At 43.4% G+C, this 13,530-nt stretch overlaps 2 protein-coding genes across 2 annotated transcripts in view; both read right to left on the bottom strand.

Moving 5' to 3' along the window:
* The window catches only part of LOC309565795 (C-type lectin domain family 18 member A-like), a 29,394-nt gene extending 27,849 nt beyond the window's left edge, over positions 1-1,545 (bottom strand). The window contains exon 1 of the mRNA XM_082270791.1: positions 1,245-1,545. Within this exon, the coding sequence (XP_082126917.1) occupies positions 1,245-1,356 (112 nt within the window). The 5' untranslated portion in view covers positions 1,357-1,545. The remainder of the gene's footprint in view (positions 1-1,244) is intronic.
* Positions 1,546-7,388: 5,843 nt separating this feature from the next.
* The window catches only part of ST3GAL2 (ST3 beta-galactoside alpha-2,3-sialyltransferase 2), a 65,599-nt gene continuing 59,457 nt past the window's right edge, over positions 7,389-13,530 (bottom strand). The window contains exons 6-7 of the mRNA XM_082269777.1: positions 10,674-10,793; positions 7,389-7,837 (exon numbers count right to left, since the gene is read on the bottom strand). Of these exons, the coding sequence (XP_082125903.1) occupies positions 7,664-7,837; positions 10,674-10,793 (294 nt within the window). The 3' untranslated portion in view covers positions 7,389-7,663. The remainder of the gene's footprint in view (positions 7,838-10,673; positions 10,794-13,530) is intronic.

Here is a 13,530-nt window from a genome sequence, read left to right as displayed (position 1 = left end):
GGATGCTATAGCCACAAAGAGGGCAAGTCCATTAATGGCCGCAGGTGGAGGGGGGGGGGGGGGGGGAACTATATATTAACCACTTCCCGCCCGGGCTATAGCTAAAAGAGGACTACAGCATGGGCTTTCTTTGCTGGAAGCATATCATATGACATCTTACCGTGAGCGGCACGCTCTAATCGCTGAGTCCTTCAGACTCAGATGATCACAGATCAGGGTAAAGGGACCTTTACCACATAAACAGTTGCTTCCAATGACAGCTGATCACAATGTAAACAGAAGCCAGTGATCAGTAATTCCTTTCCACACGCTGAGAGCATGAGGAGGAGAGAAGAGAGCCAATAACCGACTTGTGTTTAGGTTGGGTTCACACTTATGTGAATTGGATGCAGATTTCCCCGCATCCAATTCACCACATTATACCAATACACTTACCATGCAATGCCATAGTGTGAACCAGCCCATATTCCACACTTATGCGGGGAAATCTGCATCCAATTCACAGGACAGGAGAAAATTTGGACCTAAAACTGTGACCAGAGATGCACCGGACCCCCTTCTGCGAGTTGCGCCACAGATAGTGTGAATCCAGCCTAAAGGGACATCTAAAACTAAAAAAAATCAGGGCAGTGCCCACCAGTGCCGCCTCATCAGTGCACATCAGTGAAGGAGAATTCCCGATTTGCAAAATTTTATAACAAACTTTAAAAAATGTATTTTTTATTTTTTTGTATCTTTTTGTTTGTTTAGCAAAAAAAAAAAAAAACAAAGTGGTGATTAAATACCACCCAAAAAAATCTATTTGTGTGAAAAAAAACATTATAACAGTGTTGCATGACCATGCAATTGTCAGTCAAAGTGTAACAGCGCTGAAAGCTGAAAACTGGCCTGGGCAGGAAGGTGATAGAAGTGACCAGTAGGCAAGTGGTTAATGGCCATGGTTTTGGAGTAGAATATCCAATAAATTCATATAGAGGTGATGGACAAGGACCACAGGTCTACAGACGTTCGGGCAAATAAACCATCTCCAGCTCACAAGCAGGCAAATTGGATACAATGTATTCACTATTAGATCAGAATGATGAATGAGTGAATAAAGACCATGTTAATGAAAAAAAAAAAAAAAAAAAAAAAATCAGAAAAAGCCTAAATTCTCTAGGATGATATGAAGTGTTACACACAGCAGGTCCCTTAGCCCAGACTTCCCAGAATAAGCCAATTGTACATCAGCTGTGTTCACTTACCCTGGCCAGTCCCGGCACGGTTGAGGGTTGCCTGGAGTGACATAGTGGCATGGCTCACCATGGTACAGAGAACACCAAGGACGAGGTGCCATTTACGTACGCTGCTGCCCATTGTCTCCTCTGCCACACCAGAATGATCTGGGCTGCAGCTGTCTCATCCCTACTGTCATGTCACACCACTCCTCCTCCTGCCCCAAGAGACCCCGTCACTGTTCCACACTCCTGGCAATAGACCTATTCTTGGCTGCTGACTGGATATGCTGAGACTTGTAGTTCCACAAGCACAGCTGAGGAGATCCTTCTCATCCTCCAAGACCCCAAGCAGTTTGGCTTTGGGCAGAGAGCTAACACTCGATGAGCTACATCCTTGAATTTCACCCATAAGAGATGCTCACTTGACTCCTGCCATTATCTGTCTGAGGACTGAGACCTGCTCCAGCCTCATCCCTAGAGATAGGAGAATCTACAAATCCAGACTCCGAATTCCTCCCACCAGACCCCTCGGGAATGACAAAGCTATTTAAAATCATCGGCTAAAATCAACACAATACTGTCGCAATTACTAAAGCAGAACCTGGGTGAATAGTCAAACTATATACAAGTAAAAATATATTTAAAAAAAAAAAAAAAACCCTCAAAATACAAATACTGCTACTATAAGTGTATTTAATTTTATTGTAACTGTACTGTCTGCCCTCATGTAGTAGAGCGCTATGGAAACTGTTGGCGCTATATAAATCCTGTATAATAAGTGAATTAAAACTGCCTTCATATTCTCTTCCCACAAGTGTTGTACAATTATCTAGATCAGGGGTCTCCAAATATTTTAAACAAAGGGCCAGTTTATTATCCTTCAGACTTTAGGAGGGCCGGATTGTGGCCCGCAGGGGCAGTAAATGTCACGGGCAGGGCCGTCTTTAATAATGATTGGACCCTGGGCAAACATTTTCTTGGGCCCTGCCGAATCCACTTAACTATTTGCGAGCAGTGTGGGCTCAAGGGGAAGCTGCTTAGGGCCCCATGACAATGACTGGGCCCAGGACAGCTGCCCCTTTTGCCCTGTGTTAAAGACAGCCCTGGTCACGGGCTCTGTATCAATGAGAATAAATATGGCCTCAGGTTTGGTGGTCAATAGGAGAAAGGAGCAGTGCCCCTATTAGTAGGGGGAATAGTATCCCATCATTGGTATCGGTGGAAGAATTATAAGAATAGTTTCTCATATCAGTGGGAGGAATAGTGCCCCGAGGGCCAGATAAAGACTAGCAAAGGGCCACATCTGGCCCTCGGGCCGCAGTTTGGTGACCCCTGATCTAGATCTTTACATTGTATCAATTTAAAATGCCATCTTAATGCTATAAAGAAGAATGAAATAAATAAAAAATGAGAGACGGGTGGACAAGGCTTTCATTATTTATTACTTCAAAGAGCGCTGGTTACCCTCCACACGGGGGCAGCACAATGACAATCATAGAAAGTGCACAAATAATAATACTGATAGGACAGCAGAGGGCGCTGTGTGAGGTCACGGCCAGTCACAGAAGTCATATTTTATACAATGTAATATGTTTTATCACTGAAAATTCAATGTCACCTTGACCAATCCCCTCATACTCAGATCTGTTGTCTGACCACATGGGACTCTCCAATCCCAGGACAGAATATACAAAACGGGAGGAAAAAGCCATTGTTCTCAGCAGCCAATGGGATTCGGGATATGGTTTTCCTTCTGACACCCAACAGTTGCAATCTGATTTGTCACTCTAGGGAAAGCGCTGATTTTTCCAAAGGGGCTCCAATATTTAAAAGCCAACTCCACCAAGAACTCATGCTTCCATTTTGCATGGTCTCTTACATGCTGGCTTTGAATATGTCTGGGGGATCCGGTAACGGGTTCTACTCAGAACGCTCAGTTCCTCAGCTGCTGCAATCACTGTAAAGGAAAATTATGGTATCACCCTCTCAAGAAGGATTATCTATTATGTGTCATTTCCACTGTGGGTCCAGTGACAGAAATACATTTGTTCTGGCCTTCTGTTTGGGGGGGGGGGGGGGGGGAGGTGTGGCTCCACCCCTATCAATAAAGTCTCCAAAATGGTGCAGTTGGCTTCTAGAAAACCATAATCAAATTCATATAAAACAGTTACCAATACCTCAATTAGTCAATATTTGATCATTGGGTTGGTCATTCTTCTGTATAGTCTTCAGTTCTCTGTAATCGGCCATTTTGGGTTAATATGTGGCAGACAAGTAACAATTGGCATTTTTTTCAGTGGGATTCCTAGACAGGATAGCCCCTCCTCCCCAAATATACAACCTTCATTAAATATATATTCAAATACAATGAAGCTTTTATATATTCCCCAACAATATGAAAAAAATTTGTACCATTTTTCCGCTGGTAATTCCAAGTGATGGCTCAGAATTTAGATAAAGGTGGAGTGTTTTGGAGTATCCCCCCGGGGTTTTGTTCAGTGTTGGCTTGAATATTGCACAGGCTGCTGACTCACCAGCAACAAGTGGAGTTTCTCCTCAATGGGTGTAATCAAGCAAGAGAAGTAAATGCATAGATGGCAGCTCGGCCCTTGGAGTCCAGCCTTCACCCACCACCAGAGTCTCACAGGTCACCATGGATAGCACCAACATTCAAAGGGGTAACTCCCCTACTGGTACTAAGGCCCCTAAAGACACTTCACAGCATGCCATACTTCAAGGTAAGTTCTGTGAATAGGATGGTGGAGTGCTGGACTCCAGCACTCGGAACCTCCTCAAAGCCTGGAGTGTGACCGCTCTCTCCTGCCTTGTGGGGTCCCATCAAAGTCCCTGCCAAAATTGGCTTGTATGGCAAGAATTAATGAAAGCACCAAGCTGTATGGATTGGTCCAGCTATACATTTTTTATTTGTGTAAAAAAAAAAGTCCCATCAAGAGTTGGCATCCAACACATTTCAGGGGTTATACACACATTCCTATTCCTCAGGGCTATAAACATGACTTGGGTAGATTGTGCAAGTGGAATCTGGACAGATGATCTAATTCTAATTCTAATTCTATGTAAACTGAGGTTAGGATCTCGCTCAGTAAGTTGCCTGGCTCCTAACCTTGGATCACAAAGACTTGGAACTCTGGAGATCACCTGTCCAGATTCCAAAAAAAATACAAAATGATTTTCATACTCACTGCATATGATCTTCTTGGAGATAATTGAGGGACACAGGATGTCTTCACCATTGGGTCATACTGAGGACTGAACATAGGCAAGCAAACAAAATATTGCATGCCTCCATTTTGTAGTAAAGCTGCATCTACTGCATGTACAAAAAAAAATGTTCTAGAAACATGGGAATTCAGTGACCATTGGGAATGTCTAAGGGTCCATTCACACTAGCGCGACTTGTCAGGCGACTTGGTCGCCTGACAAGTCGCGGTCGGTCGCTCGCCATTGATTAGCACAGGATCCGTTCTAATAGGAGCAACACAAGTCGCTCCGACTTAGAAAAAGGGTTCTGTACTACTTTGGGGCGACCTGGAGGCGACTTGCATTGACTTTTCAATTATATGAAGTCCGTGACTTCACAGGTCGCCCCACCAAGTCGTGTCGCCCCTGTCTGAATGGGCTCTTAAAGATCAAAAGTAATCCAGCCAAGGGGTGGGCAACAGCAACAAAATAATAACTCTCCCACAAAAAAACACAACTAAAGGAACTGCCTGAAGCTCAAAGAGTGGTCTGAAAGCCCTTATACCTGAAGCTGGTATCCAATGGACTCCAAGAAAAGGAATTTACAGTGAGTATAAAAAAAAATTAAATTTTCTGTCTTATTCATTGAGGGACACAGAAAGTCTTCACCATCGGTATGTTCAAAACTAGTCCAACTGAGGTGTTGGCAACAGCAAACAACTGCTAAAAAAGGCCAACGTGAAACAAGGACTGGGGGAATGCCTGCATCTCAAGAGCTACCCAACAGATCACCACTGAAAGCTGGCACAGAGTAAGACTGGACCTCTGACCTGGCAAGAGGAACATAAGTCCATGAGAAAATATCAGACATGACTCCCTATAACTAGCGAGGAACATGTCAACATGGGAGAGAAACCATAAAACAGACCACAAAGTGGGAAAAACTGGTTAACCTGATCAAATTAGAAAAACCGAAAGGAGGCAGGGGGACCCGAGAACCGAGAGGAGGCAGGGGGACCCGAGAACCGAGAGGAGGCAGGGGGACCCGAGAACCGAGAGGAGGCAGAGGGACCCAGAGAACCAAAAGGAGGCAGGGGGACACAGAGAACCTAAAGGAGGCAGGGGGACCCAAAAACCTAAAGGAGGCAGGGGGACCCAAAAACCTAAAGGAGGCAGGGGGACCCAGAGAACCTAAAGGAGGCAGGGGGACCCGAAAACCCAAAGGAGGCAGTGGAACCAAAAAACCTAAAGGAGGCAGTGGAACCAAAAAACCTAAAGGAGGCAATGGAACCAAAAAACCTAAAAGGAGGCAGGGGGGCTCAAGTACATCCTTGTGAGAAAAAAAAAAAGCGACCAGAGCAATTCTAAATAGAGAAAGCCCTAAACCTCAACTCAACTGACTCCATAATGATCAGAGTAACAAGGAGTCCATACTAAGGATTTGTCAACACAGACTGACATTCCCCTCAGTACAACGAGAGAGGCTAAAAATGGGTTTAGTTCCCAGCAGAGTTGAGGAAACGAGCAAACTCGAGGCATTCTGGATAGAGGAAGGGTTATCCTGGGCTGGCCAACAATTGTTTGTGTTGGTGACCATTTCTCCTTAGGGGTCAGTATAACCTGATGGTGAGGACTTCCCTTGTCCCTCATTTGTTGAGAAAGAAATTGAAGCCACTTTGTAGCCCTGATGAAGAAAGATGTCTGTAACTCCCAAACACTCCAGCTGTCAACCCTTCACGAGACCTTTTAATTGTGACAAATAAAATATATCTGTGTTGATCCCTATCCTATGGCTTTCATGAGAGCTTCATCATGAGAGCTTATCAGACATGGGCCACATCTGTGACAAGGTCAGACAGCAGGAGAAGGATCACACAATCAAACATCAATGTACAACCCTCTGCACATGTTCTGGATGTTGGGAGCATTATACATAAAAACAAACACTGGTGTGCGAATTGGGGTCTGGCCCCCCAGGATCCCCTTCTGTTCAGCACAAATAAGAGCAAGTCCAGTTATAGTGTTTTCCCAATAAGGGCCCTTCCAACCCTCGGTCATCTCCTGTGACACCATAGAGGCTCCTCGTTCTTTTCGGCTTTGGAGAATTAACACTGTTCAATACATAAAAAACAAAACAAAATACAAAAAGAAAATTTCTTTTGTCTCAAAATACAGATGTGGCATAACACTGCGGGGCCCAAGGGGTCCCAGGAATCTTTTTACAGAGCCAAACCCTTCCCATAGAGTTAGACAATAAACTTTAAATGTTCAAAAATGGATGAGCTGCCCTTAAACTATACAAAACCAACATAATGGCTCCATTCCAAGGGGGACCATCATGCTTACTGGAATCTGCCACTGGTGACCAGGCCCAATGGGAGATGGTTCACTCATGGACAGCTCCACCTCTACCGCAAAGAATGGGTCTCACCACTGCCAAGACTAGCTTATTTCCTCTTGGAGTGACAGTTTTGCCCTAACGTAGGGCTTAGTCGTACCGAATTGTCACATTTTGCAGTTCTTTGGAGGCAGAGCTGCCCTTAAAGTCAGGGTCATCTCCAGATGAATCCACAGTCAATTGACGACGAGCAGCAGATATGGAGCATCAAACGGTTAAGGTCTAAAAAATGATTGGCTGATGCAGCAATGAGGATTGTACAAGCTCAGACAAATACCCTCCAACAGATTGTCAGTATAGTGAACAAAATAAGAAACCTGTTAACTGCCCTGGGAACCTGGGGCGCCCCCTGTTGGGTGGGTTATGTACAATACAGGTCCTGCAAATTACAAATGTGGAAAAATCCAGTCTGCAGAGCTCAGGGTTTCTAAGATTTCTGCAATACGTACACAATAGTTAGCTTAATGAAGACTGAGGCCAATTGGCTGGGATGCAGCAGCTCTCCTCCCACATCAGTGCACGGGATAGGTTTGGTAGGAGATGTACGTAACCTTCCAGTTTGGAAAAAAAAAAAAAAATCGTCCAGACAGAATAATGACAGGAAAAAAAAAAAAAGTGCCTTGGATTACACCCACACATTTCACGGTGATCCAGAATTTGGCATACAAGAAAGAAAATCATACACAGTGGTGTAACAATCGCAGACAGCAAATCCTCGGGTGGCCACAGTAACAAAATAGCAGCTTGCTGCAATCCCGGTTGGTGATGAATTCCTGAGAGGCGTGCCGCCCCGGGTATCTTGTCAGTCATGTGGGCTGGTAGAAGTGTGTGTGGCCCACATAGGGCCTCATGTACTGCGATACACTTTGATTTTCCCTTCCCGGGCCAAGGTGTCGATCAACTGCGCCTCAAAGTCTGCATCGTGCACCCCGGTTTTTCGGAATTCACCCGCGTATCGGTTGTTTTCCCAGTAGTGATGCCAGTTACCACGATTGTCCGCACCAAAACCAAAGACATTTACCTGGAGGGGGGTCAAGGAAATAATACATGAGAATACAAAAACCTCCAAAAAGAGCCAATAACTATATTTATAAGGGTGACCTCAAATATGCAAATTCCTGTTCTAGAACAGTCTACAAAAAACACAACCCCCAACCGGTTCAGCTCTCCCCCTGTACACACCCCATGGTCCAATTCTTACATTTCTGCTGTGGCTTGCTTTTGCCCTGCAAAAAGGGATTTCATTTTTTATTATAGAAAATTTGATCAGCGTTTTACTGTAATAATTATTCTAAACTTTATGCAACCACTTGCAAACCGCAATAAGTATATTTACCAGGGCTGTGGAGTCGGTAGATAAATGTTCCGACTCCGACTCCTCTGTTTTTTATACTTCCCACTCCTCTGTATTAATATGTATTAATCTTTCGACACTGACTTGGGTGGGTGGCATTGCAGTAACTATTCTGGCCACATCACTAACGATCTCTGGATAAACAAGGATGGCTTCTTCAACTAACAAGATTTCATTTTCCAGCAAAAGACTCTCTCTTTTCATCATTGAAGATGCAATGCCCTCAGCTATTAACCCTCCATTTTTGTTCAGGCGATATAACAGGCTCTTCCATTCCAAGAGGAATTTACCCGGGGTTAGATTGTCACATTGCAACCTCTTGGTGACAGTGAAGGGGTGAGAAAGAAGGTTCTCCAGCTCTTTTGTTTGTGTCCACTGGCTTTCAGTTAATGCAAGATTTTCATTGTCCATTTCTTCTATGAAGTCTCAGTTCAAGCAAACGCTTCACCATTAAATAAGTGCTTCCCCAGCGAGTTGTTTGATCCAAAATGGCTCCTTTTCCTGCATGTCTTTTCAAAATTGCATCTGTTTTTGGGGCCCTGGCTGCAACAGTTACTTGCCGTAATTTGCCAATTAGTGTAGCTGCATGGCGATCTTTTAATCCATCTCTTATGGCAAGTTGCAGTGTATGAACAGCACATAGCATATTATGAATAGTAGCAAGCTTCAATGCTTCTTCAACAAAGTTGTCTAAAAAAATGTCAGCATTCTCTTCAGTTTCTAAACTTTCACCAATATGGGCGGCACAGTGGTGTAGTGGTTAGCACTTTCACCGAGCAGCAAGAGAGTCGCTGGTTCAAATCCCAACCACGACACTACCTGCCTGGAGTTTGCATGTTCTCCCTGTGCCTGTGTGGGTTTCCTCCGGGTACTCCGGTTTCCTCCCACACTCCAAAGACATGCTGGTAGGTTAATTGGATCCTGTATAAAATTGGCCTTACTATGTATGTATGAATGTGAGTTTAGGGACCTTAGATTGTAAGCTCCTTGAGGGCAGGGACTGATGTGAATGTGTAATGTATATGTAAAGCGCTGCGAAAATTGACAGCGCTATACAAGAACCTGAAATAATAATAATAATAATACTTGCAGAGCGGTCTTCCTCTAACTCTAATATCTGTTTGTTACCTTCTTCATCTGCGTTCATCTTCTCAATTGTGCTCAACATGTTGGAAGCGTTATCTGTCACAACACATAAAATCTGTTCCTTTGTAATTTCAAAATCTTCTATAAACACCCTCCACTAACTTCTGAAGGTAATCACTGGTGTGATGTGCCTGAGTGTCCTTTAATCCGAGGGTCCGTGTTATTGTTTTGTAATTATTTTCATCCACAAATCGAACATTAATAGCAAAATAATTGACTCTGTGACGTGTGCATGCATCCACCATTTTAAGGAAGACAAAACGTCCTTTCAGAACTTTGTAGTTCTTCCTTTTTACATTTGGCCTCCTCAAATTATAAGTTTTCTTATACTAAGTAATTAATTATAACTTTTTGTGAATTAGGACATTTAAACTTGCTTTTTTTTTTAATTCCAATCTAAATTTAGTACGAGTAGGAGTTGGTGCATTGTTTGCCGACTCCAGGTACCCAAAATTTCCTCAGACTCCTCGATTCCGTCTCCACAGCCCTGATATTTACGCACGTTTTCCAGGGTTATGTCTGAAGCTATAACCCTAGTATTTTTGTTTTGCAGCCGGTGACTGGTGCAATTATATATATATATATATATATATATATATATATATATATATATATATATATATATATATATATATATATATATACATACATATATATATATATATATATATATACATACATACATATACATACATATATATATATATATACATATACACACACACACACACACACACACATCTATATACATATACACACATCTATATACATATACACACATATGGGATTCTTCACAGAGCGCCCACCCTGGCAAGCAATCAAGCCTCTGTTTCAAATACCTTGAAATGTCTATTTTCCAAAAATAGGTAATTTGGGGGGTATTTGTACTGTCCTGGTATTTTAGGGCCTCAAGAAATGAGATAGGCAATACATCAGGATTGATCAATTTTCTCAGAATTCCTTTATTCCTCAGAATTAAAGAGCCCTATGTCACCAAACCATTCATTTAACAAAAGTCTTCTCATAAGATCACATGTGCATTTACCATGCAATATTTACCTGTAAAATCCTTCCTTGGTTAGACATACAAAAGCCCCAAGACTGCTGCTGGGTTCCGCCATGTTGGATGTGATTTCAGCAGCACCAGAAGATTCAAAGCTGTCACTCCAGTGACACTCTACATTATTCCCCTTCACAACCCCCCCCCCCCCCCCCCGCTGCTACATAAAATTGCATGTAGGAACGTGAGGGGAGGAACTGAAGAGCTGGGCCAGCATAGATAGTATAACACCACTGATGGAGTTGCTGGGACTTTTCTGAGTGTCTAGACTTCACCAGTTGGGATCCATTAACTCACCTCATCGCAGACATGAAGAGCAAAGAAGAGGACCAACATGCCGGTGGAGGGGTAGCGGCCATGATGTTTTGTCCAGCGGTCGTGGATGTATTTAAAGAAAGCCGGATTGTAGATTTGGACCTGTAAAGATCAAATAGAAATCTGAGTGACAAACATTTTCCCAGATAAATCATCACAAAGAGCTGTCAAAGGATGTCAGGGACAAGACTGTAAGCCTGCACAAGACCATGGGCAAGAAGCTTGGTGAGAAGGAGACAACTGTTGGAGTGATTGTTTGCGAATAGAAAAAATACAAAATGACCATCAATCACCCTCGGTCTGGAGCTCCATGCAAGATTTCGCCTCATGGGGTAAGGATGATCATGAGAAAAGTGAGGGATCAGCCCAGAACTACATGGGAGGAGCTTGTGAATGATCTCAACTGCTTTGAGATCACAGTCACCAAACAAAGCATTGGTAACACAATACGCTGCCATCTATGGATTGAAATCCTGCAGCTTCCACAAGGTCCCCCTCCTCAAGAAGGCACATGTACAGGCCCGTCTGAAGTTTCCCAATGAAAATGTCAATGATTCAGAGGATTGGGAGAAGGTTCTGTGGTCAGATGAGACCAACATTGAGCTCTTGCTGACTACGATCCTAAGAACACCATCCCCACAGTCAAGCACGGAGGTGGAAACATTACAGGTCCTTCTCAAAAAATTAGCATATTGTGATGAAGTTCATTATTTTCTGTAATGTACTGATAAACATTAGACTTTCATATATTTTAGATTCATTACACACAACTGAAGTAGTGCAAGCCTTTTTTTTGTTTTAATATTGATGATTTTGGCATACAGCTCATGAAAAAACAAAATTCCCATTTCAAAAAATTAGCATATTTCATCCGACCAATAAAAAAAAAAGTGTTTTTAATACAAAAAAAGTCAACCTTCAAATAATTATGTTCAGTTATGCACTCAATACTTGGTCGGGAATCCTTTTGCAGAAATGACTGCTTCAATGCGGCGTGGCATGGAGGTAATCAGCCTGTGGCACTGCTGAGGTGTTATGGAGGCCCAGGATGCTTCGATAGCGGCCTTGAGCTCATCCAGAGTGTTGGGTTTTGCGTCTCTCAACTTTCTCTTCACAACATCCCACAGATTCTCTATGGGGTTCAGGTCAGGAGAGTTGGCAGGCCAATTGAGCACAGTAATACCATGGTCAGTAAACCATTTACCAGTGGTTTTGGCACTGTGAGCAGGTGCCAGGTCGTGCTGAAAAATGAAATCTTCATCTCCATAAAGCTTTTCAGCAGATGGAAGCATGAAGTGCTCCAAAATCTCCTGATAGCTAGCTGCATTGACCCTGCCCTTGATAAAACACAGTGGACCAACACCAGCAGCTGACATGGCACCCCAGACCATCACTGACTGTGGGTACTTGACACTGGACTTCAGGCATTTTGGCATTTCCCTCTCCCCAGTCTTCCTCTAGACTCTGGCACCTTGATTTCCGAATGACATGCAAAATTTGCTTTCATCCGAAAAAAGTACTTTGGACCACTGAGCAACAGTCCAGTGCTGCTTCTCTGTAGCCCAGGTCAGGCGCTTCTGCCGCTGTTTCTGGTTCAAAAGTGGCTTGACCTGGGGAATGCGGCACCTGTAGCCCATTTCCTGCACACGCCTGTACACGGTGGCTCTAGATGTTTCTACTCCAGACTCAGTCCACTGCTTCTGCAGGTCCCCCAAGGTCTGGAATCGGTCCTTCTCCACAATCTTCCTCAGGGTCCGGTCACCTCTTCTCGTTGTGCAGCGTTTTCTGCCACACTTTTTCCTTCCCACAGACTTCCCACTGAGGTGCCTTGATACAGCACTCTGGGAACAGCCTATTCGTTCAGAAATCTCTTTCTGTGTCTTACCGTCTTGCTTGAGGGTGTCAATGATGGCCTTCTGGACAGCAGTCAGGTCGGCAGTCTTACCCATGATTGTGGTTTTGAGTATTGAACCAGGCTGGGAGTTTTTAAAAGCCTCAGGAATCTTTTGCAGGTGTTTAGAGTTAATTAGTTGATTCAGATGATTCGGTTAATAGCTCGTTTAGAGAACCTTTTCATGATATGCAAATTTTTTGAGATAGGAATTTTGGTTTTTCATGAGCTGTATGCCAAAATCATCAATATTAAAACAAAAAAAAGGCTTGCACTATTTCAGTTGTGTGTTGTGAATCTAAAATATATGAAAGTCTAATGTTTATCAGTACATTACAGAAAATAATGAACTTTATCACAATATGCTAATTTTTTGAGAAGGACCTGTATGTTTTGAGACAATTTCTCTGCTAAAAGGTACAGGCCAAATTTGCCACATAGTGGGGCCAATTGACGGGGCCATGTTTTGTAAAAGCTTGGATGGGAACCTTCTCCTCTCAGCCAGAACACTGAAGATGGGTCGTGGACCATGACAATGACCCAAAACATATCGACAAGGCAACGGAGTGGCTCAAGAAGAAGCACATTAAGATCATGGAGTGGCTTTGCCAGTCTCCAGACCTTAATCCTACAGCCAATTTACAGAGGGAACTGAAACTTCGAGTTGCCAAGCGAAAAGCCAAGAAACTTTAAGGATTTAGAGACGATCTGTAAAGAAGAGTGGACCAAAATCCCTCCTGAGATGTTGCAAACCTGGTCACCAACTACAAGAAACATCTTATCTCTGTGCTCACCAACAAGGGTTTCTCCACCAAGTATTAAATCAGGGCTCAACAATTAAAGTCCTGAGCTACTAGCCAGGCCTTAAGGGTTACTCTCCATCAGTTGCCCCACCCAACCCCTAACCTGCCCCGCCCCTAATTACGCCCATAAACTATCTCCTAACAT

The sequence above is a fragment of the Pelophylax lessonae genome, assembly GCF_965119305.1.
Source record: "Pelophylax lessonae genome assembly, chromosome: 10".
NCBI classification, from domain to species: Eukaryota; Metazoa; Chordata; class Amphibia; order Anura; family Ranidae; genus Pelophylax; species Pelophylax lessonae.
The sequence above is the reverse complement of the archived record's forward strand: the minus strand, read 5'-3'. Positions and strand labels throughout refer to the sequence as shown.